The 24109-nt window shown below is 45.8% G+C and overlaps 1 protein-coding gene across 4 annotated transcripts in view; it reads left to right on the top strand.

The window, feature by feature from the left end:
* ASTN2 (astrotactin 2) overlaps positions 1 to 24109 on the top strand; it is an 865335-nt gene that overhangs the window by 251697 nt on the left and 589529 nt on the right. For 2 of the 4 annotated variants that reach the window (XM_078061681.1, XM_078061679.1), the window contains exon 4: positions 6091 to 6243. The exons of 1 other annotated variant lie outside the window; for it this stretch is intronic. In XM_078061681.1, the coding sequence (XP_077917807.1) occupies positions 6091 to 6243 (153 nt within the window). The remainder of the gene's footprint in view (positions 1 to 6090; positions 6244 to 24109) is intronic. One more of the 4 variants, XM_078061680.1, reaches the window with a different exon arrangement.

Genomic DNA, 24109 nt, shown 5'->3' with positions numbered 1-24109 from the left:
CCAAACCTCAAGACTGGACTATCCACTTCCATCCACCAACAAACCAGAAAGAAGATGCATAGGGTGGTGCACTGGATGGAGCCAGGCTCGTCAGTGTTACTGTAACCTGGGTCCCCATCCCAGCTCTGCCATTTCTTTTTTTTTTTAAGATTTTATTTATTTATTTGACAGAGAGAGATATAGTGAGAGAGGGAACACAAGCAGGGGGAGTGGGAGAGGGAGAAGCAGGCTTCCCGCGGAGCAGGGAGCAGGGAGCAGGGAGCAGGGAGCCCGATGCGGGGCTCGATCCCAGGACCCTGGGATCATGACCTGAGCCGAAGGCAGACGCTTAACGACTGCCCAGCTCTGCCATTTCTAAGCTGTGTGACCTTAGGAGATGATTTAACTTCTCTGAGCCTCAGTTTTCTCATTTCTAAACACCAGCTAATGGTACTTACCTTTCAAGCCTGTTAGCAATAGATGAGAAACCGTAAGGAGATACCAGGCTCCTTGCCTAGCAAAGAGTTGGTATTCAAGGATGGTGAATTTTCTCCCTACAGAGGCTAGATGAGTCTAGAAAAATTAAAGAGGATGATGAAGGTGGTGCAGGAATCTGAACCTGAACTTCTGCAAGTGTCGGTGGTAGGACATTCCAGGCTGTGTGTCGGGGGAGTTTGAATGCAGAATTGTTGGGCTCTAGGGTAGACACGGCGTTCAGGGCAGAGGACCAGGCTGGAGCTTGCCTGGTATCTGGGAACCATATGTCTTTGCAAAGGCCCTCAAGATCTGCCCTCTCTTTCGCCTCTCCTTTCCCTTCTCCTGCCTTTTCTGTCTCCTCTCCTGTCCTTGCCACTTCCCCTCCTTCCCTCTGAATTCTTTTCCTGCTCTCTCCCTCCCTTCCACTCTTCTCTGCCTCCTCCTTTCATGCCCCCTGCCTTTATTACTGACCACACTTTTCCTTTGCACTCTTGTTTCTCTCTTCCTCCCTCCTCCCTTTTTCTCTCCTCCCCTCTCTCTGTCGTGGGGGCTGGGGCTCCTCTGCTTGGGCCCTGTGGTTCATACCCATTAAACCTGACAGTCTCTCCTGTGGTAGAAAGAGGCAGCTTCCCCACCTCCCCCTCCCTTCCTGGGCCTGCCGCGATGCTCAGATCAGGCACCATCTGTTGCATTCATCCAGGCGACGGGTGAGCATTTTGCTGCTCTGGGGAGGCAGAGCTCAGCGGGTACCAGGAGGTAGTGTGGCTTGTTTGGACACCTTGATATATTGATATTGATAGAGCTCCCGAAAGGGATCATGGGGATGGGGGCAGGGGAGAGCAGGAGGTGGAACAAGGTGGGCCATGGAGGGGCTTTGCACAGGCACTTCCCCTGTAAGTCTGGGCTCTTGGCACTGCTGCCAAGGCGAGAGCAGCCAAACAGATGGATGGGATTTGTTACAGCCGGGATCAGAAGCCCTTGCAGCTCAGAGGAGCAAACCTTCCCTCTCCACGTCTTCCTGTCCTCCCAGCCAGTCCTGTCTGCATCGGTTTAGGAGAAAGGGAAGCAGAAATAGCAGGATGGGGAGAGGCTGATCTTTAGAATCAGTGAATGTTAGAGGCACAACAAAAAGGGATGGTGGATCAGTGGAGGTCTCAGCTGGACAAAGAAGGCACCTTCAGATGGGCCTTTTAGGAGAATGTCAATGAAGCAATTATTTATAGGGGCATAGGCAGAGTGAAGAGAATCAACATGGGGGTATTGAAGAACCAGGGACAAGAAATATCAGGAAGCCACTACTGACTCTTAGAACCGAAGGGGCAGGGAGAGGAAATGGTTTTCCTGGAGGCTTTGAGGACTGGATCTATGGACAGGGACCCCTGGCAGAAGAAGCTGTGATTGTCAAGGGTTCCAGACTCTGGGGAATCAGGCGCAGAGACAGGAAAGGAGCAAGGGAAGACCTATGTCCAAATCCTCTCCTCCTGTATCCTACCAGAGCATCCCAATGGGCAAAGCCAACTGGTAGCCACGTAACAAGGAGCAGGGATGTAGTCCATAGAAGGTCTGCCTCCAGGACATAGAGTGGGGTGGAATGAGCCTGGGGTGGGGCTGGATCATGGGGAGCAAATGGAGAACAGCCCGTACAGATCAGGAATGAACATGTGTTCCATTGCCTACACTGTGCCAGAAGCTCGTGTTCTTAACCACCACATACCGTGCTTCTCTACCTCTTCCAAGGAGCGCATGTGCAGAGACTCCAGGAGTCTAGCTCTTTCTTGTGAGTGTGAGACCCACCTAACCTGCCGTCTACTCGACACCTCTCCTTAGACGTCCAGAAGACACCAGGTATTCGTATCTCAGACCCAGCTCATGTTTTCAGTCCTCTGGAATGTGTTCTCTTCCAGAGCTCCCTTTCTTGAGAGGCGCCTTCATGACGCCTCTGTGGAAGCCAGGCCAGGAGTCATCTTCCATACCTGCCACTCTCCCTCATCCGCACTTTCCAGTCAGCCACCACCTCCTGAGGGAGTTGTGCCTGCAAGATAACTCTCAGATGTGCCCAATTCTCTGTCTGCACTGTTTCTGTCTCTGCTCTTTCTGCTCTGCTGTCTACTTCTCTATCTCTGCCTCTGCTTCCCTATCTAGGGATCATCATCTCGTATGTGGACTTCTGCACAAATGCCCCGTCCTCCTGGCTGGTCTTCTTACTTCTATTTCTGTCCATCTCCAGTGAATTCTGCTGTCTGCTGCTGGAACGATCTTCCCTACGTGAAAATCTGATCAAGCCTCTCTTCAGTCTAAAATTGTCAGCGTGTTCTGTCCTTAATAAGGCCCAGAACGGTTGGGGTTGGGGTTGGGGTTACGACTTCCTGCCTCTCCAGCATGATCTCATGCCACTTGCTTTCAGTGTTTCGGTCCCAGTGAGTGGTGGTGCAGCTCCTTCCATATTCCTTCTCCTCAAAGGGTTCTTTGTTTGAATTCTTCCCCTCCTCTCCTGTTCTCTTTGCCTCGCCCCTCCCCCGCCACTACCTCATCACCTGATTAACTCCTACTTTTTTCAGCCCTTAGTCCCACTACCCACTCCTTGAAGCAAATTTCCATGATTTTCCTAAACTAGGTCATATTCCGCTAAGAGAGCCTCTGGATCCTCTTTCTCCTCTCCTTTGTGGTATACGTCACTTAAAGTTTTTTACATGTATATGTATATCATTTCATTAATCTTGGTCCATCCTGTCTATATGGTGAGCACTTTGCGGGGTGGGGGTTGTTTGTCTTTTCTGTTATGGACCGCATGATATATATTGAAACCTTAATCTCAGTATGACTGTGTTTGTCTACTTGGGCTGACATAACAAAATAGCATAGATAGGGTGGCTTAAACAACAGACATTTATTTTCTCACAGTTCTGGAGGCTAGGAGGCCAAGACCAGGACACCAGACAGTTGGGGTCTGGCTTGCAAGATGGCTGCCTTCTCACTGTGTACTCACGTGGCCTTTCTGAGCGTATACATGTACGTGGGGAAAGCAAGAGGAGAGAGAGAGAGAGAGATTTCTTCCTCTTCTTATAAAGACACTGATCCTATTGGATGAGGACCTCACCTTTATGACCTCATTTAACTTTAATTACCTACTAAAAGCCCTATCTCCAAATATAGTCACATTGGGGGTTAGGGCTTCAACATAAGAAATTTGGAGGGACACAGGTCAATCCACAGCAGACTGTATCTGGAGATAGGATCTTTAAGAGGGAATTAAAATTAAATAAGATCATGAAGGTGGGGCCCTAATCAGATAGGACTGGGTGTCAGAAAAAGAGGAAGATCTCTCTCTTTCCCTCTCTCTTTATCTCTGTCTCTGCCTCCCTGCCTCGGGTTCTCTCTCCCTACTATGTGAGCTCACGACGAGCTGCCTGTCTGTAAGCCAAGGAGAGAGACCTCACTAGAACCCAACCATCCTGGCATCCTGATCTCAAAACTTCCAGCCTTTAGAGCTGTGAGAACATAAATTTTTGTTAAGTCACCCAATCTATGAGTTTTGTTTCGGCGGCCCAAGCTAAGACAATACCTCCTGTACTTGTCACAGATACATTATGGTTTTTCTGAAAACACTGTTGAATGGATGCATGAACGAACAGGAAGATGAATGAAGGCATGAATGTTGGCAACCTATATGGGCCCCTCCCTTGGAGGATTTCAGACTATGGCTTGCTCTAAACTTTTGACCACAGTATAGTCCAACTCTTACAGTTTGGGGCCAATCATGCTCATCTCTAGGTTTAAACCATCAGGACTGGGTGTGGAAGTGCTTCTCAGGTCTGGAGGGTAGCCTCTTGCTGGAGGGCTGTGCATGGTAGGCTTGGAGTAGGTGTCCCATGTTTGGGTTGTTCTTCTCGGTTCACCTTTAAGTAGACCTAATGGAGATATCTAGGAAGACAACAAGACAGGCAGGTGAGGAAGTTATAATGCCACCATGTGGTCCATTTGTATTGTCAATTGCCTTTTCCTGAGCAAGCATGGATTTCCCCTATGTCCTCAAAGACAGAGCTTCTCACAGAGCCCAGTGCCCAAACCAGCTGCCTGGGTATGAGCTATGCCCCAGATGCATCTGTCTAAGCCAAAAAGCTTACCCGGGAAAACAGGAGCTCCTTAGAAGTTGGTGTGGGGATGTTCAGAAGCCTTCTTGTCCAGTCTGGTGAAATCCCTTCAAAGAAACAGGAATCTTTTGCACATACCATCTCCTGGCCTTAGACAGCGGGTAGCTCAAAACTGAAGAAGCGTCCTTGCCTCTAGAGACATAGATGGAGGGAGGGCTGAGCTTGAAGATTTCAAAGTTGGGACTCTCTTTGGGAATTTCTCAGAACAAAGGCAGCGAGGCCATTTAGACGGTTTCCTTAGCTTCCTTCCCATTTCTTCTCCTTGCCTTTTATGTTGCCCCTCTCCTTCCTTCTTGAGCTTTTCTGCTTTTTTTTTTTTCTCTTTTATCTTCCACCTTTTTCTCTCTGCCCTTCTAACCTCACTCTTAGCATTCTCTGGAACTTTCTACCAGTCTCAATTTTGAAACTTTATAGGAATGAGGCTACTAACAAATCCATCGAGGGTATTGATAAAAATGGAGCATTGGAGCCAGAGTTAGAAGGCTTGACTTTGCCACTTGCTAGCTTGGAGGGAGTCGTATGCCATTGCAGAGATCTTGTCTCGCTGCTGTCTCACCTAAATCTGTGTGTTCCACTCCCAGGTGCTCAGTTTCCCTTCAGTAATGTTGGGCTATTGTACCCAGTGATCTCCATGTCACAGTACTTCTCAAATGTTTGACTGACAGACTGCCATCTTCCTTCATTGCCACTGTTCTGGTTCAGGCCACCGTGGCCTCTGACTGGCTACTGCAATAGCCTCTGTGTTGGATTCTCCACACTCTCCTTAGGAATTGTTGTCAAAGGGACTTATTTTGAACATGCTAGTCTTCTGTGAATTTTCAGTGAACAGCTTTCGCCATTAGCATGCATTCCAAACTCCTTGATGCGATTGACAGTGATCTACCTCTCTGGCCCGGCCTTGTCTTCACATGCTCCCTTGGAGCCACACTGAACTCCTGTCAGTTGCTTAAGCATCATGCTCTTTCTGGCTTCAGATCTTTGTACATGGTTCTCCTCCTACCCAGGCAATCTTTCTTATCCCAAATCTCTTTAGTAACCGTACCCTGATTCTACTCTCTTTGCTAATTCCTATTCATCCTTAAGGTGTCTGTATAAATAGTGCCTCCTCCAGGAAGCCTGCCTTGACTCCCCGGATGGGTGAAAGGACCCTTCTCGGTGCTACTCTGGTACTCTGTACTCTCCTATCACCAAAGTATTGCAGTGTTGGGAATGCCTGGGTATGTGTCCTTCCAAGCTATGAATCCCTTGAATCATGGATTGTGTCTGACTTTTCACCACCATATCTCACGGGCTTGGGGCACTGCCTGGAACATAGTGTGTGTTGAATGCATAAGTGAGGAAGCCAACAGATACTGGTACCTGTGGCTTCTGTATCCTCGTGGGTCAGGGAGGGAGCTCTAGGGACTCAGGGTGGCCAGGCCCAGTCCTCCAGGGGCTGGGGGTGGGCCGAGCCCTAACCTCAGCCCCATTGCCCACCCTGTAGCAGCAGCTGAGGCGACGCAGGAGACAGTGGAGTCCCTGATGCAGAAGTTCAAGGAGAGTTTCCGCGCTAACACGCCCATCGAGATCGGTCAGCTGCAGCCAGCCCCGCGCAGGGCCTCGGCAGGGAAGCGGAAGCGGAGGAGCAAGTCTCGAGGTAGGCCCTCCCAGCACCGCTTGCCAGGGTGTCAGCGGGCTGTCCCCAGGTTCTGAAGGTACCGGCAAGAGCTGTGCCCCCTTCCCTTGCTGCCCTGTACTCCCAGAATCGTGCCGCGGTGTCCCCGATCGGTCATCTCAGCTGAGGCTTATAGACAGCATACCTGTGCCCCTGGGTGTGGAGCGTCTCTGAGCCCCAGCTGCCTCATTTGAGGCGGGAATGGACCATCCGTCTTTCGGAGTGGCTGAGAAGATTGGCAACAATCTATGGAAAGTGCCTCACAGGGGCCCCGAGCACAGTAGATGCCCTTTACATCGTAGCTGGTGGCGCTTTGGAGAGTGCAGGAGAGGTGGACGTTCTCATGGAAGGCGTCCCCAAGCTGGGATACCAGAACAGGTTTTGGAGTCACTCTTCGATAGCCTGAGTCGTATTGCTGTCAAGAGTAGAAGCACTGTCAATGAGACAGAACCGGATTCAAATGTTGGTTCTACTCTTAACTAATCATGTCACCTTGGGCAGGTTGCTCTGCTTCTCCATGCCACTCCTCTCTCATAGGATTGTTATGATATCTTAGCACAGTGCCCCACCCAGCATGCAATAAAAGGTAGATCTTTCCTTCCTTCTCCTTCTCTTCCTCCTCTTCCCATTCTCTCCTCCTCCTCCTCCTCCTCCTCATCATCACCATCATCACCTCTTTCTTTCTCTGGTCATCTGTATGACTTTGTCAATGGGATGAACCCCCTTATCATTGCTTGGCATCCCAATCCCTTCCCTTTTCTTTACATTCACTCAGTAGCCTACAGCTCTTCTCTTCTTCTGGCCTCTCATGTCTCTAGTTCCTATGAACATAGTTCTAATGACGTCACTCCTCTTCTTCCAGAGCTTTAGTGGCTGTCCAGTGCCTTCAGAAGTGTCTGGGCTTGTGGAAAGGACATTCAAGACCATTGCTGAGCTCTCGTCTCTCTTCTGTCTCATCTAAATCTGTATATTCCACTTCTGTGTTCCTTTCCATGCCATTCTCCCTGCCTTAAATGACCTCCCTAACCCTATGAGAAATTGTCATTTATGGACACTTACTCCAGGTAGCAGGCTAAATACTATGTACCTCTTTTTTACATTTGATTCTCAGAAACCCTATGTAGGAGGTACAGTGGTAATTCCCATTTTACAGATGATATCACAAGGCACAGGAAGCTGCAGTAACTTGCCCAAAGGGACGCCCAAGTAAGTAGGAGAGCCAGGAAGAACTAAACCGGCTGAGTTCCAAACATTAACTAAACCACTGTGTTCTAAGCTAGTGAGGTCCTACCTGTGTTCCCCAGTTTTATCCTGTGAAATCCCGAACCCTGTGCTACACCAAGGATCTGCACATTAAACTGAGGTCATATATCAAGGCAGAAGTTGGTGGTGGAGTTGCTTTTTGAAATTCACATAGTAAACCCCAGGTTGAACTGATACATAATGATGATTAAGTTGCTTTGAAGTCAGCAGCATGCAGTGCTATTCCCAGCCCAGTCAACTTCAACTTGTGTGGCTTTCAAAGAGTCCCTGGATGTCTCTGAGGCTCAGTCTCCTCTTCTGTACAATGGGTTGTCAATCCCCACCCCAGATCGTTGCTGTGAAGATCGGATGAAGTGGTGAAGGTGGACAGCATGGAATGCTCAGCTAATGTGTGTCAGGAGCTGAATAAATATTGTCATGTATTTGTCCTATCTTATTTTTGTTCAGGGTCATTTGTAGTTTCATTCAGCCTTACCTATCCATCTTTTGTCTTCCATCGTTCACCAAGAATTCCCCTCCTAGATCCTCCCTGCAAATACAGCCCCCGTGAGTACAAGTGACTCCCAGTCCATAACCTCCCCTCTGTTCTCACTGCCAGTCTGAATTCATTTCCTTAGTGTCCTATCCAAAACATTCGCTATACCACTGAATTCTTCCCCCGCCAAATCCCTCTTTTGCACCATAACTGTCTTAATGAGGACTCTACTCTTGGGCATTTGGGCTGTTTCTGATAATTCACCATTAAACAGTGCCACAAACGATGCCACATGGAACTTTTTTTGGTTGGGGCGGGGGCATCAAACTTGTCCATCAAACTTGGCCTTCACTCTTCAGGCAGAATTTCAGAATTTGCTTATTAATGAAAATCTGTTTGACTTAGATGATGATTGGATATCGAGTTATTTTGATTTACAAGTCAAATTGGGCCTAAGAGAACTAATGGGAGAAGAAATGCATTTTCCCCCTAAATGTATCTTGAATCTGTCCCCCCCTTTCTTCATCACCATTATGACCATTGCCACCTCTCAACTCCCGCTTGCAACTATGCCCTCCTTGAGATTCTGTCTCCCCAAAGTAGCCAGAGTAATCTTTTTAGAAACATAAACCAGATAAGGTCCCTTTCTGATTAAAATCATTCAGTGGTTTTCCTGTTGTCCTTAGATTACAACCCAAACTACTTGCCAATCTCCTGTTCCATCTGGATCTGACTTCTGCTCTCTTGACTCACTTGGCATTTCCTCGTGATCCAGCCACACTGCCTTCCTTCAGATTGCAGGAAGCCAGCACATGGTTCCCCACTTTCGAATCTGACAACTTGCTGTCTCCCCCTTGCTGTGTTTCTTTACACCCTCCCCCCGACCCTGGCTGCTTTCCTGGCTGTTCTCCCACCGTTCAGCTCTCATCGCAGATATGAGCTCCTCCAGACTGTCTTCCATGACCACCCAGCCTAATGCTTTCTACCCCAAGACGTGCTATATAACCCTTTTTTCACTTGTTCCATAATAATGTGGTCTAAAATTATTTTTCTTTGCTTACTGTCTTCCTCTCAAAAAATGTGTTTCATATTCATAAACCTAATACATAGAATGTGCAGAACGTGTTTAATAAATATTTGTGGAATAAATGAGTGTATTAACCTCAAAGATCATTTGAAAGTGGCTCAGTTTTATAACTTCTGAATTGGTGATGTAGGAGGGATCCAAGATAAACCAAAGCCTCTTGGTACAGACCTCCAGGGAATCTTGTTTCCCCTAGAGATAGACTCTCTGATGGATAGCACATTAACTGTGCTCAAGTGGATGCTGTTAAGGCAATTTTCAAAATGGCTTAATAACATTGTGCTCGTGATTTTACTGCAACCATTGGATAAGGTTTTTTGCAAGAGAGACTAAGGATAGCATGCACCAGCCCCGCAGTTCCCAGCTCACATGCTTACCACCATGGGTCCTCAAGATTTTCTTGGACTGAAGAACTCCATGGCCCATAAAAGTCATAGAAATTCTGCATTCTCCTTCTGCCTCTTGGAAATTGCCGAATGCATCTTCGACTCTTGAAGATCCTAGGAAGTCCTGTAGAACAGAAAGCTGGGCTTCTTTGTTTATCTCCACATCTGTGCAAACATCTTGACCACAGACTCTGTCCCACCCCCCCCACCCCCCCCGCCGGAACATTTATTCTCATCTCAAGGAACAGAGACGATCCTAGACACACGATGTTGGAAGTGCTCCGTCTGCCCACACTGACCCTCGGAAGCCCCAGATACGGTCCGATGGGTCTGGATTCTCGGTCTGTCACTGCCCGGCTCCTCTCCCTGCCGCAGAGGCAGTGTCGGGCCTTCTGGCCCAGAGTAGGAGCACCTGGCCTCTCTCTGCTTCTGTGGGCTTTGTGCCCAGGCCGTGGGGCTCAGCGGTTTGCAGCAGATGGAGTGGGCAGTGGAGAACCAGGGTCGTGGAGTGAAGCACATGGTTAAAAGCAGCTCGGATGTGTGTCTGTGGCTCTGGCTTCCTCCTGAGTGGCCTCGTGGACACTCAAGTGCATCATCCTTAGGCGGACAGAGGAAGGCAATGGGGGACTCCAACAGGGTTTTATGAGGCAGCTGTTGGGCAGGTACTCCCCAGCGTCCACAGGCAGTGAACAGTGAATGTGTTGGAGCTAAACTAAAGCCGTGGAAGATTGCTTGTGATATGAGGAAGAGCATCCCGAGGTTGATGAAGTTTAGCTAGTGGTTTAAAAGTGGGGCTTTTCTATTTGAAATTGAACTAACCACCATGGGCTAACTGAATGAGCTTAAGCAAATGAAGAAGCTGTGTTAGCCTCAGTCTTCCCATCTGTAAAATGGCATTAATAATACCAACGTCATATATGGGTTGTGGGATAATACCTACAAAATGTGTAGCCCAGGACCTGGCACTTGGGCGACTGACTCAATAATGAGTAGCTGATGTTATTACTGATATCAGGGTTCTGCTCATGTGGCCCACAGAGGCTCCCAGCTCCCAGCTCTGCCCCATGCTCTCTGGGCCACTGCCTCTGACCTGGCTGAGGTTCCATTATTCCTCATCCAGAGTCCTGCAACAGCCCCTTCATCCACAAATCCATCTTCTACCCTGGGGGCTGGAGCGATCTTTTGCAAACACACTACATCGGGCCATGTCACTCTCCTGCCTACATTTCCCTGATCCTCTGTCACTTGCCTTGGGGGCATCTCAAGCTTTTGTGGGGAAGTCTTCCTAAAGACATGTGAGAATCAACACACTCCCAAAGGGTCTATAGCTGTATTTGAAAGACATCGGTCATAAACCCCAAATTCCAGGTTCCACCTAAAAAAAATCCATGACATTCTATTTCATAACATGCACATGCTTGTTTTAGTTTAAATCATGCTACCTCATTTTTTTGGTTAAATTATTTATCATTTTCTCAAGTCTTTAGGCAATATCGATGTCCCAGGAAGAAGAACCAAGCTTATGGTGTACTGTCTTCAAAGGGTTTCTATAGGAGCAAATGAGACAATGCTTGTAAAACAGGGAGCACAGAGCCCAGCAAAAGGTGCACATTGAATATGTGTGTTCCATTGTGTTATTTTTATCACTACTGTTTTATTATTACTTTTACTTATATCAGTATCATTACCCATTTGGGGTACACTTAACTCCATTTTAGAAGCAAGAATCTATAAGATGAAAGGAACATGCCTAATAGTGTAAAAAGTTGCCGTAGTCTGCTACACAAGGCTCCCTCCTAGCCTGGTTCCAGCCTGCCCCTAGCGCCCTCCAAGTCCCAAGCCTCTGCATTCTGTGGCTTCTGGCACACTGGCCATTCTTCCATTCAGCCAACCTGCCTTGCTTTCCAAGTCTGTGTACAGATCATGTTCTGCCTAAAACACCCTCCTTTTCTCTCTTCTTTGTACCCCAGACAGCAGATTTCTACTCATTTTTGAGAATTCAGTTTCAAAATCTTCTCTGTGAAGAACACACCCTCGGCCCGCCCTCAGCCCTCACCTCGGCTGAGTGGGCCACTCCTTTGTCTGGGCACATGTGGCCCCGTGCTGCTGTCTCAGCCTTTATCACAATCCATTGTAAATACATGTGAACACATCTGTCTCCCTCCCCAGCTCTGACAGTCCCATGATGGGAAGGACAGTGATTTATGTCTCTCTGTAGCTCCAATGTGTAACAGAACGGGCATAGAATAGCAGTCAGCTGAATGGGAGAGTATGTGGATGGATGGATGGATGGATGGAAGGATAGATGGATAAAACAAGATAGCTGGGAGCATCGTAGAATACAAATGGTTAAGGAGATGTGGTGCGCTGGCATCTCCCAAGCATTTAGAGTATTTAGTATATTCTAAGTACTGTGCTCATCACATATTATCTCATTGAAAACCTCCCCAGATCCCATAAGGTAAGGACTGTAATTGTCCCCGTCTACAAAAGAGGAAGTTCAACTATCAGTTAAGTGACTTGCCCAAGTTTATCCAGCTAGTAGACTGTGGAACTGGGACCTCGGGGCAGACAGAGCCCACACTGCAGTTGCCAGATGACTTGGGTTTTAGTCCCGGCTAGTCCGGGTAGGATCTTCAAGCTGTGAAATGGTACCAGCCTAGTCTAGATCCTGGAAGGAAGCGGTTGTAGCTTCTCGTGCACTGACCAGTGTTTCTGCATCGTCAGTGCTACCGTGAGGGTGTGAGGGGCTAGAAGACTCTGGAAGGTGAGGCATCTCTCTCTGCGTCAGGACAAGAGTCAGATGTCCTCGGACCTCAGGGAGCCATGCCCTGTCCTCAGGGGCTTGCAGAAAGTATATACGCTTTTCATTTAGGACAAATTTGAAGACTTCACAAAGAAAGTCACCCTAAGGCATTGTTTGGAAGGGCAAGCAGGCTTTTGGCACGTGGCAGTGGGGGCAGGGAGGAGCATCCAGCACGAGACATGGCACAGAGGTGGAGGAAAAAAGAACAATTTCATCCCAGACAAAGGGCCAGACCCCAGAGAGCTGACATGTGTCCAGTCCTCCCCCTCTCCCTGCAACGATCTCATGGTTTCCAGCAGAACTTCATTCTAATTATGCAGTTTCAAGACTTGCTTTAGCAAAAAGGGCAGGGACCTTTACCCAAACCTCCCTGGTAGAAAGGGAAGGCTGCTAAGCGGGAAGAGAGGTTAGCGGAACAAAGATGGGAACCAGAGACATAAAGATGGAACCTGGGGCTGCCTGTTCAATATTTAAGCATCACAACAACCCAGGAAGGCAGATAATTTAAAGCCATTAATGTTTCTGAATATTTTCCTCCAACTAAGTGAATAGTTTATAGCCAGTTACCAATAAACAGAAAAAAAAAAATATATATATATAATACATATGCGTATTAAATATATATATATATTTACATAAGCCTACATTCTGAGGACAGTGTCTTGCAGTAAAAGAGCGTATTGGGGTGTATCTGTCAGGGAGGATAAAGGAGCCAGAAGCTCTGATAACCTCTTCTCTATCTGCCCTGTGATATTTGTCATTTATTACCTTTTATTAGAGTAATTTATGACCACCTCTCTTCTCCCTTAATTAAACTCATGAAGTGCAGTGGCTATGTCCGGGTCAGGCCTGTGCTTTCATTGACTAGCCTAGCTCCTGACAAATAGCAGATGCTCAGTTAATGCTTGATGGATTAATGGACAATTAATCACCCAGGCTGCCTGATCTTGGACAAGACTTTCAACCCTCCGGGCCTCAGTGTCCCCATCTAAGAGGCTGTGTGTTTTTGTGGAAACAAGCTCAGGTTCCGAAGTCAGAGGGATGTGAATCCATATCCCAGTTCTGCCTCTAACTCGTTCAACTTTGGGAAGTGACTTTGTGGGCTAAAGTGGCATTGCCTAATCTACAAATTGTATAATCGGCCACCTCCTAGGGGGTTGGGGGATTCGAGTTAATGCATGTGAAGTATTCAGCAGGCTGCATTGAACATGGCAAATACCCAATAAATCTTTGTTGTTGTTAATTTGGAAAGCAAAGGTGATGTGCTAGATAATTTCCACAGGTCCCCTCTGACTTAAATGGTCTTTGATGATAAATCTGATGGGGAAGCATGGTTGTCTATTGAAAAGTATTTGGACTCAGAAAACCCTGGCTGAACTCCAGCTCTTAAGTGCAGTTGGGTCCTCAGGGAAACTGCTTAATCTCGTTGGGTTTCCACCCCTAGCACCTGGAGATGTGAGGAAACCTGCCATTCTTATGTCCCAGGGCCATTGTGAGAATGTGCTGTTTAGGGAGATGCTCCTTTAGGCAATCTATGGATTAGCTGCACTCTGTGGATTAGCTGCATCCTGAAATCAGTCTTGGCACCTTCAGAGGCAGGGAATGTCATGCATATTTGATGGCGAAGCCTTTACCCCCGGGCTCTGGCTTTCCTTTGCTTGGCCCCAGGCCCTTCCCAAGAGGGCCAGTGCCACCAGCAGCCTAGTGATTCCCATGTTGGGCTGAGCTACAAGAGAGCTGATTTGTAGTCAGAGTACACAGCCGCCTCCATAAATCTCTGATGTATGTTTCAGAGAAGTTTGCATTGCTGAAAGTGTTTATCTCCTCCAGGTGGTTTTCCTTGTCTGTTTGAAATATATCAGGGGGCTCTTAGTCAATTCAGCCTGGCCTGGCAGCGAGGAGAGGCAATCCCATGTAGCCTTAGCACAAGGCTGGGGGCTAGGTGCTGGTGGGGCCTGAGGTCACAACTCTAAGATCTTTCTTTTATCAGAATGGCACAGATACTGTGTCAGAGTCATGACATAATAAAGCACCCCCAAATTCTGTGACTTAGGACAGCCACCATTTATCGGGCTTTTAATCCAAGTTGAGCATTTGGACTGGGCTCAGCTGGGCAGTTCTTCTGGTCTGGGTGGGGTAGGCTAAGCTGACCTCAGTCACATACCTGTGGTCAGCCAGCTATCCAAGGTGTGTTCAAATGGTGGAGGGTTCCAAAAACAATAAGAATGGGAGATGCAAGGTTTTTTGAGGCCCAAGCCTGGAAGGTACACATCATCCCTTCTGCTTCATTCTGTTGCTCAAAGCAAGTCACGGGATTGTCGTAGATTCAAGGGCGGAGGAAATAAGAGTTTACCTCTTAAATGACAAAGGGACAAAATATTGGACTGTTTTTTATTTTTTAATTTATTTTAGAAAGAGAGAGTGAGAGAGGAGCAGAGGGAGAGGGAGAGAGAATCTCAAGCAGGCTCCACACCCAGCAGAGAGCCCGATGCTGGGCTCCATCTTCCAACCCTAAAATCCTGACCTGAGCCAAAACCAAGAGTCAGACACTAACCAACTGAGCCACCCAGATACCCCTATTGGGCAGTTTCTTACAATACCTACAGGTATCGATATTTTATTAAGCCTCTATCTTATGTTAAAGCCTGGGCTGACCTGCACAATCCCCTGAGGCAAGCATAATTATTCCCAATTTGCTGATGGAAAAATGGAGGCTCAGATCTGTGAAGGAACTTGTATAATGTGATACAGTTTGTTCAGGGACAGTCACATCCCAGATTTGAATCCATCTATAGCTGATTAAAAGACTACATGTAATTTTTACACCTCTGCTAACCAGCCTTTTTTAACAGGGCTAATGTCGTTTGGATCTCAAGCTGTTGTTTGAACCAGCCTGGCTTGTGGTATACAAAAGGTAGTTGATTTTGGACCCTGGCTCCATCCTTGTAAGGCCTTATGGTCTAAAGCATGATCAGCAAAATTTTTCAGTAAAGGGCTAGATAGGAAATATTTTAAGCTTTGCTGACCAAGAGGCAAACTTGAGGATTATGTAGGCACTTACACAATGAGAGAAAATTTTCCACAAATCTGACAAAATTCAAAATATAATAATAATAACCAAGTACCATTTTTTTGTAATAGAGTTCTACTAATCAAAAGAATGGAATGCATTTATGGATACTTTTAAAATGTGAGTTTCATATGATTTTCACATCTTAACATATTCTTCTTTTGATTTGTTTGAACCACTTAAAGATGTAAAAACCATTGTTAGCGCCTAGACCACACCAAAAACAGGCAGTGGATTAGATTTGACCTGCACTCCCTGGTGTAAGGGAACCTCTCAGATGTGGACTGAGAGAATCCTATATTTAACCCCTTGACTGTCTACTTGCTGGATGATCATAGGTGAATCCAGATGTCTCAGAGGCATCGTTGTCCCAGGCTTTCAGCACACAACTGAGGGAAATAACTCCTTAGGTTCTCTTAGTCCATCAGAGATAGAAATGAATTTCAAGGTTGTCTGGTCCTTCCTGCTCATAGAAGCAGAAAATGATGGATGGGAAGACCTCATCCATGCTGCAGAGAAGAATTAGCAGACCCAGGAATGGATTTCCAAGTCCCCTGACTTACAACATTGTCCTCTTTTCATGCCATTTGAACATGTAAAATCATGTAGGCCATATTCCCTACAACCAAGACTGAATGTTGGAGAATTTGGATAAAACACATAGAAGCTGGCAGCTTGTGGGTTTTTCTAATTCAACTGTAATCGAATGGGTAAATCACTTAGAAGATTATAAAGAGAAGGCTTTGCTTTTTCCCATGTTTGAGATAGAGGTGGTTAAATATCCTGAGGATACCAGGTAGAGCTCATGGACCATGAGCAAGAATTGTCAAGCTGTATTCCAAAGAGGCATTCAGGGAGCGGACAAGGGAATGTGGCTGAGTAGGTAGGACTCTTCCATCAAGCTCCTACTTCATATTTATATATTGGACCTCAATATCTTGGGGGAAAAGTCACAATTCTAGAATACTTATTTTCAAAAATGAACATGTTTTTGTTTATAACAAAAGCTCCGGTATCTAAATGAAAAGAATGTTGGTGAGGCATATGGTAAGTTTTCAACAGCATGGCACACGAAGCTGACCTTCTTCCTGCTCCATACACATATGCTTGCACACGTGTGCCCCACACCCACGTGGAATAAACTAGAATTTTTGAAACACTGCAAGTTTATCAAAGATGAAGAAAGGAAACTCCTCAGTTGTAAAGAATGAGAAGGAAACACAAAGCTCGGGCTTTAAGTTTAGAAGCTGATATCATGGTGACTCCAGGTGGGCAGTAGGGTGTGGTGGGATAAAGGCAAAGAGAAAGCAAGAGCAAGAAGAGAATGATTTGCCTCTCTCTTTTTTCCCCTAGGATTCTGTTGTTTTTGTTTCTTAAATTCCACATATGCGTAAGTTCATACGGTATTTGTCTTTCTCTAACATTTATTTCGCTTACCATTATACTCTCTAGCTCCATTCATGTCATTGCAAATAGCAAGGTTTCATTCTGCTCTATGGCTGAGTAATATTCCATTCTATATATATACCACAGCTTCTTTATCCATTCATCAGTCTGTGGATACTTGGGTTGTTTCTATAATTTGGCTCTTGCAGATAATTCTGCTATAAACATCAGGATGCAGGTATCCCTTCAAATTAGTATTTTTGTATTCTTTGGGTAAATACCTAGTAGTGCAGTTGCTGGATGTAGGGTAGTTCTATTTTTAATTTGAGGAACCTCCATACTGTTTTCCAGTGGCTATACCAGCTTGCATTCCCACCAACAGTGTAAGAGGGTTCTCCTTTCTCCGTATCCTCGCCAACATCTGTTGTTTCCTGAGTCATTAATTTTAGTCGTTCTGACAGGTGTGAGGTGGTATCTCATTGTAGTTTTAATTTGTATTTTCCTAATGACGAGTGATGTTGAGCAAGAAACAGACTCTTAACTATAGAGAACAAACTGATGGTACCAGAAGGGATGGGGAGATGGATTTAATAGGTGATGGGAATTAAGGAGTGCACTTGGGATGAGCACCGGGTGTTGTATGGAAGTATTGAATCACTAAGTTCTACATCTGAAACTAATATTACACGATATGTTAACTAACTGGAATTTAAATAAAAACTAAAAAATAAGAGACTGAAACGTAACATGGTAGAAATAAGGACCCAAGCATTAGTAATTACAATAAATATAATTTGCAAACTAAAATTCAGAGATAGATTACATTAAGTAAAATCCAATTGCATGCCGTCTACCAGAGATCTTCCTAAAACATAAAGATATGGAAAGTTTGACAGGGAAGGTAAAGGAAAAATATATACTAAGCAAATACTAATGAAACGGAAGCTTGGGGAGAAGTAGAAATATACGGCAAAATAAACTTTACAACAAGAAACAAAAAATTCTTAGAAATAAAGAGGGTCGTTAATCATAAAAGGAACAGTTCACTGGGAGACAAATGAAATCTGTACTTACAGAAACAACAAAGCTTCAAAATATATAAAGAAAAAAAATGGAGGGAAGTACGATGACAGGTTGACTAATATATAATCAAAAATCAAAGATTTTTACAGAAATCTTCCTGTTAGATCAAGTAGGCAAAATCAGAATACAGAGGGCGCCTGGGTGGCTCAGTTGGTTAAGCGACTGCCTTCGGCTCAGGTCATGATCCCGGAGTCCTGGGATCAAGTCCCGCATCGGGCTCCCTGCTCAGCGAGGAGCCTGCTTCTCCCTCTGACCCTCCCCCCCTCATGTACTCTCTCTCTCATTCTCGCTCTCTCAAATAAATAAATAAATCTTTAAAAAAAAATCAGAATACAGAATATTAAACTATACTATTAAAAATATAATCAAATGAACGTATATAAAATTCTGCCTCCAAGAATTAGAGTTTAGAGGCTCCTGGGTGGCTCAGTCGGTAAGCGTCTACCTTTGGCTCAGGTCATGATCCCAGGGCCCTGAGATCGAGCCCTGCATCGGGCTCTCTGCTCTGTGGGGAGCCTGCTTCTCCCTCTCCCACTTCCCCTGCTTGTGTGCCCTCTCTTACTGTGTCTCTCTCTGTCAAAGAAATAAATAAAATCTTAAAAAAAAAAGAATTAGAGTTTAAAGATTTTTCACAAGAAGAAAGAGATTCTCTTTATGGGTGTTGACATTTTATGATCTCAGTTTTCTGGATTTGGCCCAATTTCCTGAAATTTTATTTTATTTTCAATGATGACTCTTTGCAATTTATGACTAAATGTGGTTTAATTTTTATCCCTCTGAAAGGTATTTCTTTCAATCAGAGGTGGAAATAGGGAGAAGCAATCTGTGTACACTGATTTTATTTTTTGTTTTGTTTTGTTTTGTTTTTGTGCAGAATAGATGGGAGTGTGTGTAGGTGATGTTGTAGTGGAACATTTCCAGAAAAATGTTCACTGTCAAGATAAAGTAGTAGTCTTTTGTTTCAATCAATATTCTTCATATTTCTTTTTCAGGCCATAGAAATAGTCCATTTTGTCAGGTTCTCTTCTGGAAATACAAAGGCCCTATGTATGGTCTAGCGCAGATGAGAAGGTTCCAGGGAACAGCTGTATTGACAAACTCCTTCTCTATCTGCGTCACCCTGGTTACCTTGCCAGAGATATTGGCCGAGATGGGTCAGTGCAATCCCCTTCAGCAGAATGTTGTGGCATTCACAGCAATCTGCATACATTCCAAGTTTGGGGAAGATCTTGAAGAAGTCATGCCTTCAGGCAGGACTACCTAAAAATAACTTGACAGGATCTTGAGAACTCAAGACTAGGTCGTTACCCTGATAATTACAGCATCCCAGAATGGCTAGGATCTCTGATAGACTCTGGCCTCATTCTAAGATTAGCTTCTGTGGTCCCAGCACAGTCAGGCAAGTCAGATCATCCATCCTTATGGCATCATCCCCAGCATAGAATGAGTCTCTCCCTAGCTGTTCTCTATTGCTGTTGTACCTGATTCCCATTTCCCGATTCCAGCCCTTCCTGCTGAGTCCCTGCCCAGGGCCTCCGACCTGACTTCCTACCAAGTGTGAGCCATCATTCTAGGTCCTGAGATGAAGTAGAAAACCAGACACACACGGGGTCCTCACCCCTATGGGGCTCAAGTTATGGAGGAGGATACAGGTAGGCAGTCAACCAACAATTACAAATTGTTGTAAGTGCATTGGAATAAATGACCTTGGTGTTGACCAGTATCATTGTCCACCATGCATGCAGTGAAACCAGGTGGGCTTCCTAGTCCCTGCCTTGGCTGGAAACCATCACTACCCATGATTGCCCCAGCCAGGATGACAGTGCAGGAGGAACTGTTTCTGAGGTTGTGATTTGTTTCCTACCTTGGGACATAGATCTGATAGGAACAACAGCAGTAATTGGCCACCTATCTTGTGCCAGTCACTGTTCTAGGTGCTTTCAAATATCTTATTGTAACTAGTTTTCTATAACAGTATTTTGTAAAGGAAATTGATGTTCAGAGACATGAGGTCAGTAGCCCAAAGGCCACATGGCCAGTCAATGGTGGAGCCTGGACGTACACTTGGACCTACTTCTAACGCCACTGTCCCTATTCCTACATTGTAGCTGTGCCTGTTTGCGGCACCTGCCGCCAAGACTTGCAGTTCTGTCATCTGAGTGGGGCCTCTGCATACATACAGGCCACAGAGTTTGGACTGAAATTCAGCAGACATCAAGGCAGTCACAAAAAAAGGGCCCTCTCCTGAATCCCCGAATCACCCTGGTGGGATTTGCATTCATTTTCTCGCCTAATAATTATTAAGAATATGCCATCTGTGTAAATGAGATGTTATGATTTTGTTGTAAACTTTTGTGCGATATAACTTCAAGATATCCAGCCTTTCATCTCATTGCATGATGGAAATGTTGGTTTGATGCACAAGGTCTAATTGTCCCCACCACGTGTTAGAAATCCAAATGTGGCTAAACATTAAGGTTAAATGATGATATCACAACTTCCTCGGTTTGCATTTTACATTCAATTGAAAACACAAACCCCTCGCCTCATTAATCCTTTGCAATCCAATTTTTCCCCCCCTAAATGAAATGATCCTTTTGGGACACATTTATATCCTTTTAACAGCCGCCTGACAGTTCTGCTGATGGAATTTGTATCCAACTTTGTTACTGGATAGTGACAACTTGCCCTGATGGATATGTGTACATAATTATTCTCTCGCAGTTAGATTTAATTAATGCTTACCCTCATCATGATCTTGCAGCTAGCGAGCTCTCTCTGCAGGAGCAGTTAATGGCAAAAGGAATTCTCCTTTAGCCAAGAGAGACTCCAAAAGGCTTTGTAAAATTTATACTTTTTTTTTAAGAGGAAAAAAAAAAGGAAAAAAAATGCATCTGAGCTTATTTCTTCCCTTTCCACATTAATGTCACCTGTGAATGGATTTGAGGCTACATAGGGGGATGGGGTTGTTAAACTTAATTTCAGACTAAGTATTACTAATAGGAGCGACTGTGGCAGACCCACCAGGAAGATGTATATTTTTTAATATCTTAGCTTAAAATCGAGGTGTCCTTGCTTCATTTTGTTTACGTCTCCGTACAAAATATGGATGTGTGGATTTTTCTGACCCACTCTCTCCCCAAATGCCACCCAGCATTCAGTAATAAATAGCTGTGTGAGAGAGGAGATATTAAGAAGAAATGACAGGGGAGACAAAAGGAGTTTGAAGATGAGCTTTAGAAAGAGATTATTAGGAAGTTCGTAATAAGGACAGGGAGTGTGTATTTATAAAACCCCATTAGATGGGGGTACTTTACAAGTAATCTGTCCCAGCCCGTGCTTGTGAAATATTCATGTGCCATTTGCTTTTTATTACCATAATGGCAGTGGCTTGTGTTTGCAGAGAGCTTTACAGTTTACAACAGATTTTCACATCCATTATCTTAGGTGATCTTTGCAACAACCCTGGGAGGAGGGCGGAGAAGCATTCACAGATGAGGAGACTGAGGCCCAGAGAGGTTGAGTCACTTGCCTGCAGTCACACAGCTAGAAAGTAAAAGAACCTGGCAGTGAAGCCATAGCTTTTAAAGCCAAACCCAATACTGTCTTCACTACCTTATGCCACTTTGCTTTGGGTTAAAATGCATGTAGAGAAGATTCGAGTGAGTGGCGCAGACAGTAGTCCTTCTTTGCCTTCATTTGTCTTGCTAAAGCATCAGTGCACTCTCGTTTAAAAGATACCATCTGATTTGAGAATAATATGATGCTACTTTAATGATTGCATGCAATATTAATGAATTATTACTGTGTGTTATTATGGGAGCTTTCATCCAGTAAGATCTGAGAGGCCTCCAGTACAATGTGGCCACTTCAGGATAAAAGGAAACACACTCCTTCCCCATCATGTCAAACACTGCTTAAATGCCTTGAACTTGAGCCTCAAAGAAGCCTAAAATAAAATATTCTAGAAATTCACGACTTGGGAATGAGAGATGGGTACTTAGAAATCACCCCATAATGCGGACAAGAAAGCTGAGGCCCAGGGAGGGGATGTGGCTTCTCCACCGTGAGTCAGTGGCAGATCTGGGCCCACCTTCCTGGTTTACCAACTCCCAGCTCAGATCTCTGTCCAGGATGCTGCAGCTGTAACCTTAAGCTGGAAGAGGTCAGGGAAATCTCCTTTTTGACAAATGGGAAACTGAGGCCTGTACGAGGGGTGAGGTTTATCCAAGATCATGCGCTGACCCAGATGCCATACCAGGGCCCACCCAAACCCTGTCTCCTTAATTTCTGTAAATTCAATTCAATTCAACAACAACAAAAAAATGTCTATGCGAGTGTTACGGGCCAGGCCTGGTGCTGACCGCGGTGAGCGCATCATCCCACAAAAGCACAGACTGGTGTGCTATAGAGACCTGTGAGAGAATTCAGCCACTCGCCCTTGCTTGGCGCTGTGGGGAGGGAAAACAGAAAACGGTTTCCCAGGGAAGTCCCAAGTCCAAATAGAAACAGGACGACCTTGGAGAAAAGGGCAGAGGAGAGGTGGAGGGGTGAAGGAAGAGTGGGCAGGGGCGGAGAGGGAGGGGGTCATAAGCCCCACTGCATAGTCTCTTTCCTTTGCTTCCCTCCTAATGTTGTTACCCCTCTATGTCCCAGAAGACGAAAGTTTGAGCTGAAAAACAAAGGCTGCCTGCCCGTGGAAGGCAGCCTCTTATATTTGCTGGCACTTTATGGTTTCTAGAACACTAGCAGTCATTGTATCCTTATTTACCAAGGGCTTACTTTGTGCCAAGCACCATGCCCATTTTTTTTTCGATATATCTAATTAAATCTTCACAATATCCCTGTAAGGTGGATATTATTATGACTCTCATTTTACATGAGAAACTTGAAGCTCACAAGGTGAAGTCTGTTTGCCACAGGTCTCGTGGCTGTTCAGCGGCAGGGTCTGCATTTGAACGCAGATCAGTAGAACCGCCAAGCCCAGACTCTGAAGTACAGTACATCGGGCCTCCGTCATTGAAGCTGGCCGTGAGAACCCAGCATGTGGGGGCCTGGAGCGCTGCCTGTAAGGTAGCTCGAAGGGTAGTTTCTGAACAGCCAGCATCGCAATCTCTGGGAACTTGCTAGAGAGATGCAGGCTCTTGGACCCGGCCACTCTGTGGTCGGGCCCAGAAATCTGCATTTTGACAACTTTCCAGGTGATTCTGATGCATAATTTAGTGAGACGGGCAGGACACGAGGAAAATACTCCCATCCTTGGCTCCTTTGTCATGGAATCTCAGAGCCAGAGGGACCTGCAGGTCGCTGCTTCCAGCCCCTTTCGGAGCTTCGTACTGCCCGTCTGGTCTCTCCTGTTTATGATGCGATTCTCTTTCATGTGGGTAGTCATAGTCAGCTTAAAAGAGGTGGAGGGCTGAAAGCTTTGTAAGCAGGCTCTAGGGAGCTGGGACATGTGTTGTGTGGAGCGCTGAGCTGTGGCATCTGTCTGAACCACTCAAAGTGAAAGGACACGTTCCATAGTCATCCCTCTGCCCTCTCCTCAACAAATCCACCACCAATTAATAATCACTGCGGGGATGCCTTGTTGACTCTCAAAGGCCTTTGTTTAAATTGGTGTTGAACAAGCAAGGTGTCTTTCTCTGCCAGGCCCCCTGACAAAGGCCAATTAAGGCATGTATCCACTGATACCATACCTTGGACCTCTCCCCTTCTTTCACAGTGTGTATGGCCAAGTGCATCCTTGGAAGTCTTGGACATTGTGCAGAAGTATTTTTGGCTCGTAGGCATAACATGGAGCCAATATCTCTTTGTGAAATTAGCTTGTGGCCTTCCACCCCACCCCTGGGTGGCTATAAGTATAACAGTAATGGCTGACAGGGGGTCTGGGCCATTTACTGGTGTCATTTACTTGTGCTGACCTTGCTTGGACCTGATCCTGGGTGGGCCACTTCCATAGGTCATCTCTCCTTACATGACTTGCTAAATCTGACAGAATCTAGCTCATGATAGGCAGCTCTGGCTGCCTGGTCTCTTGATAGGACCCAGTAGCATGACCAGGGACTCCCCTCAGCCCTGCAAATGCAGACCTCTCTGCTGCAGGTGGCATGGCCTTATTCTAGAAGCTTGGAGATCTACTTTCTGAGTCTCCTAATTGGCACTTGCCATAAGCTGTGCACGGGATTTATTCTGACCAGTGACTCTTACATTTCAGGGTCCATTGGATCAAATGGTACAAATGGTAGGGTTGTTTGCACCACAGACTGACCTGCTGCAGAACCTCTTGCTAATCTGT

This window comes from Halichoerus grypus, chromosome 14, assembly GCF_964656455.1.
Source record: "Halichoerus grypus chromosome 14, mHalGry1.hap1.1, whole genome shotgun sequence".
Lineage (NCBI taxonomy): Eukaryota > Metazoa > Chordata > Mammalia > Carnivora > Phocidae > Halichoerus > Halichoerus grypus.
Note: the sequence above shows the minus strand (reverse complement) of the source record. Positions and strands in the feature narration are given on the sequence as shown.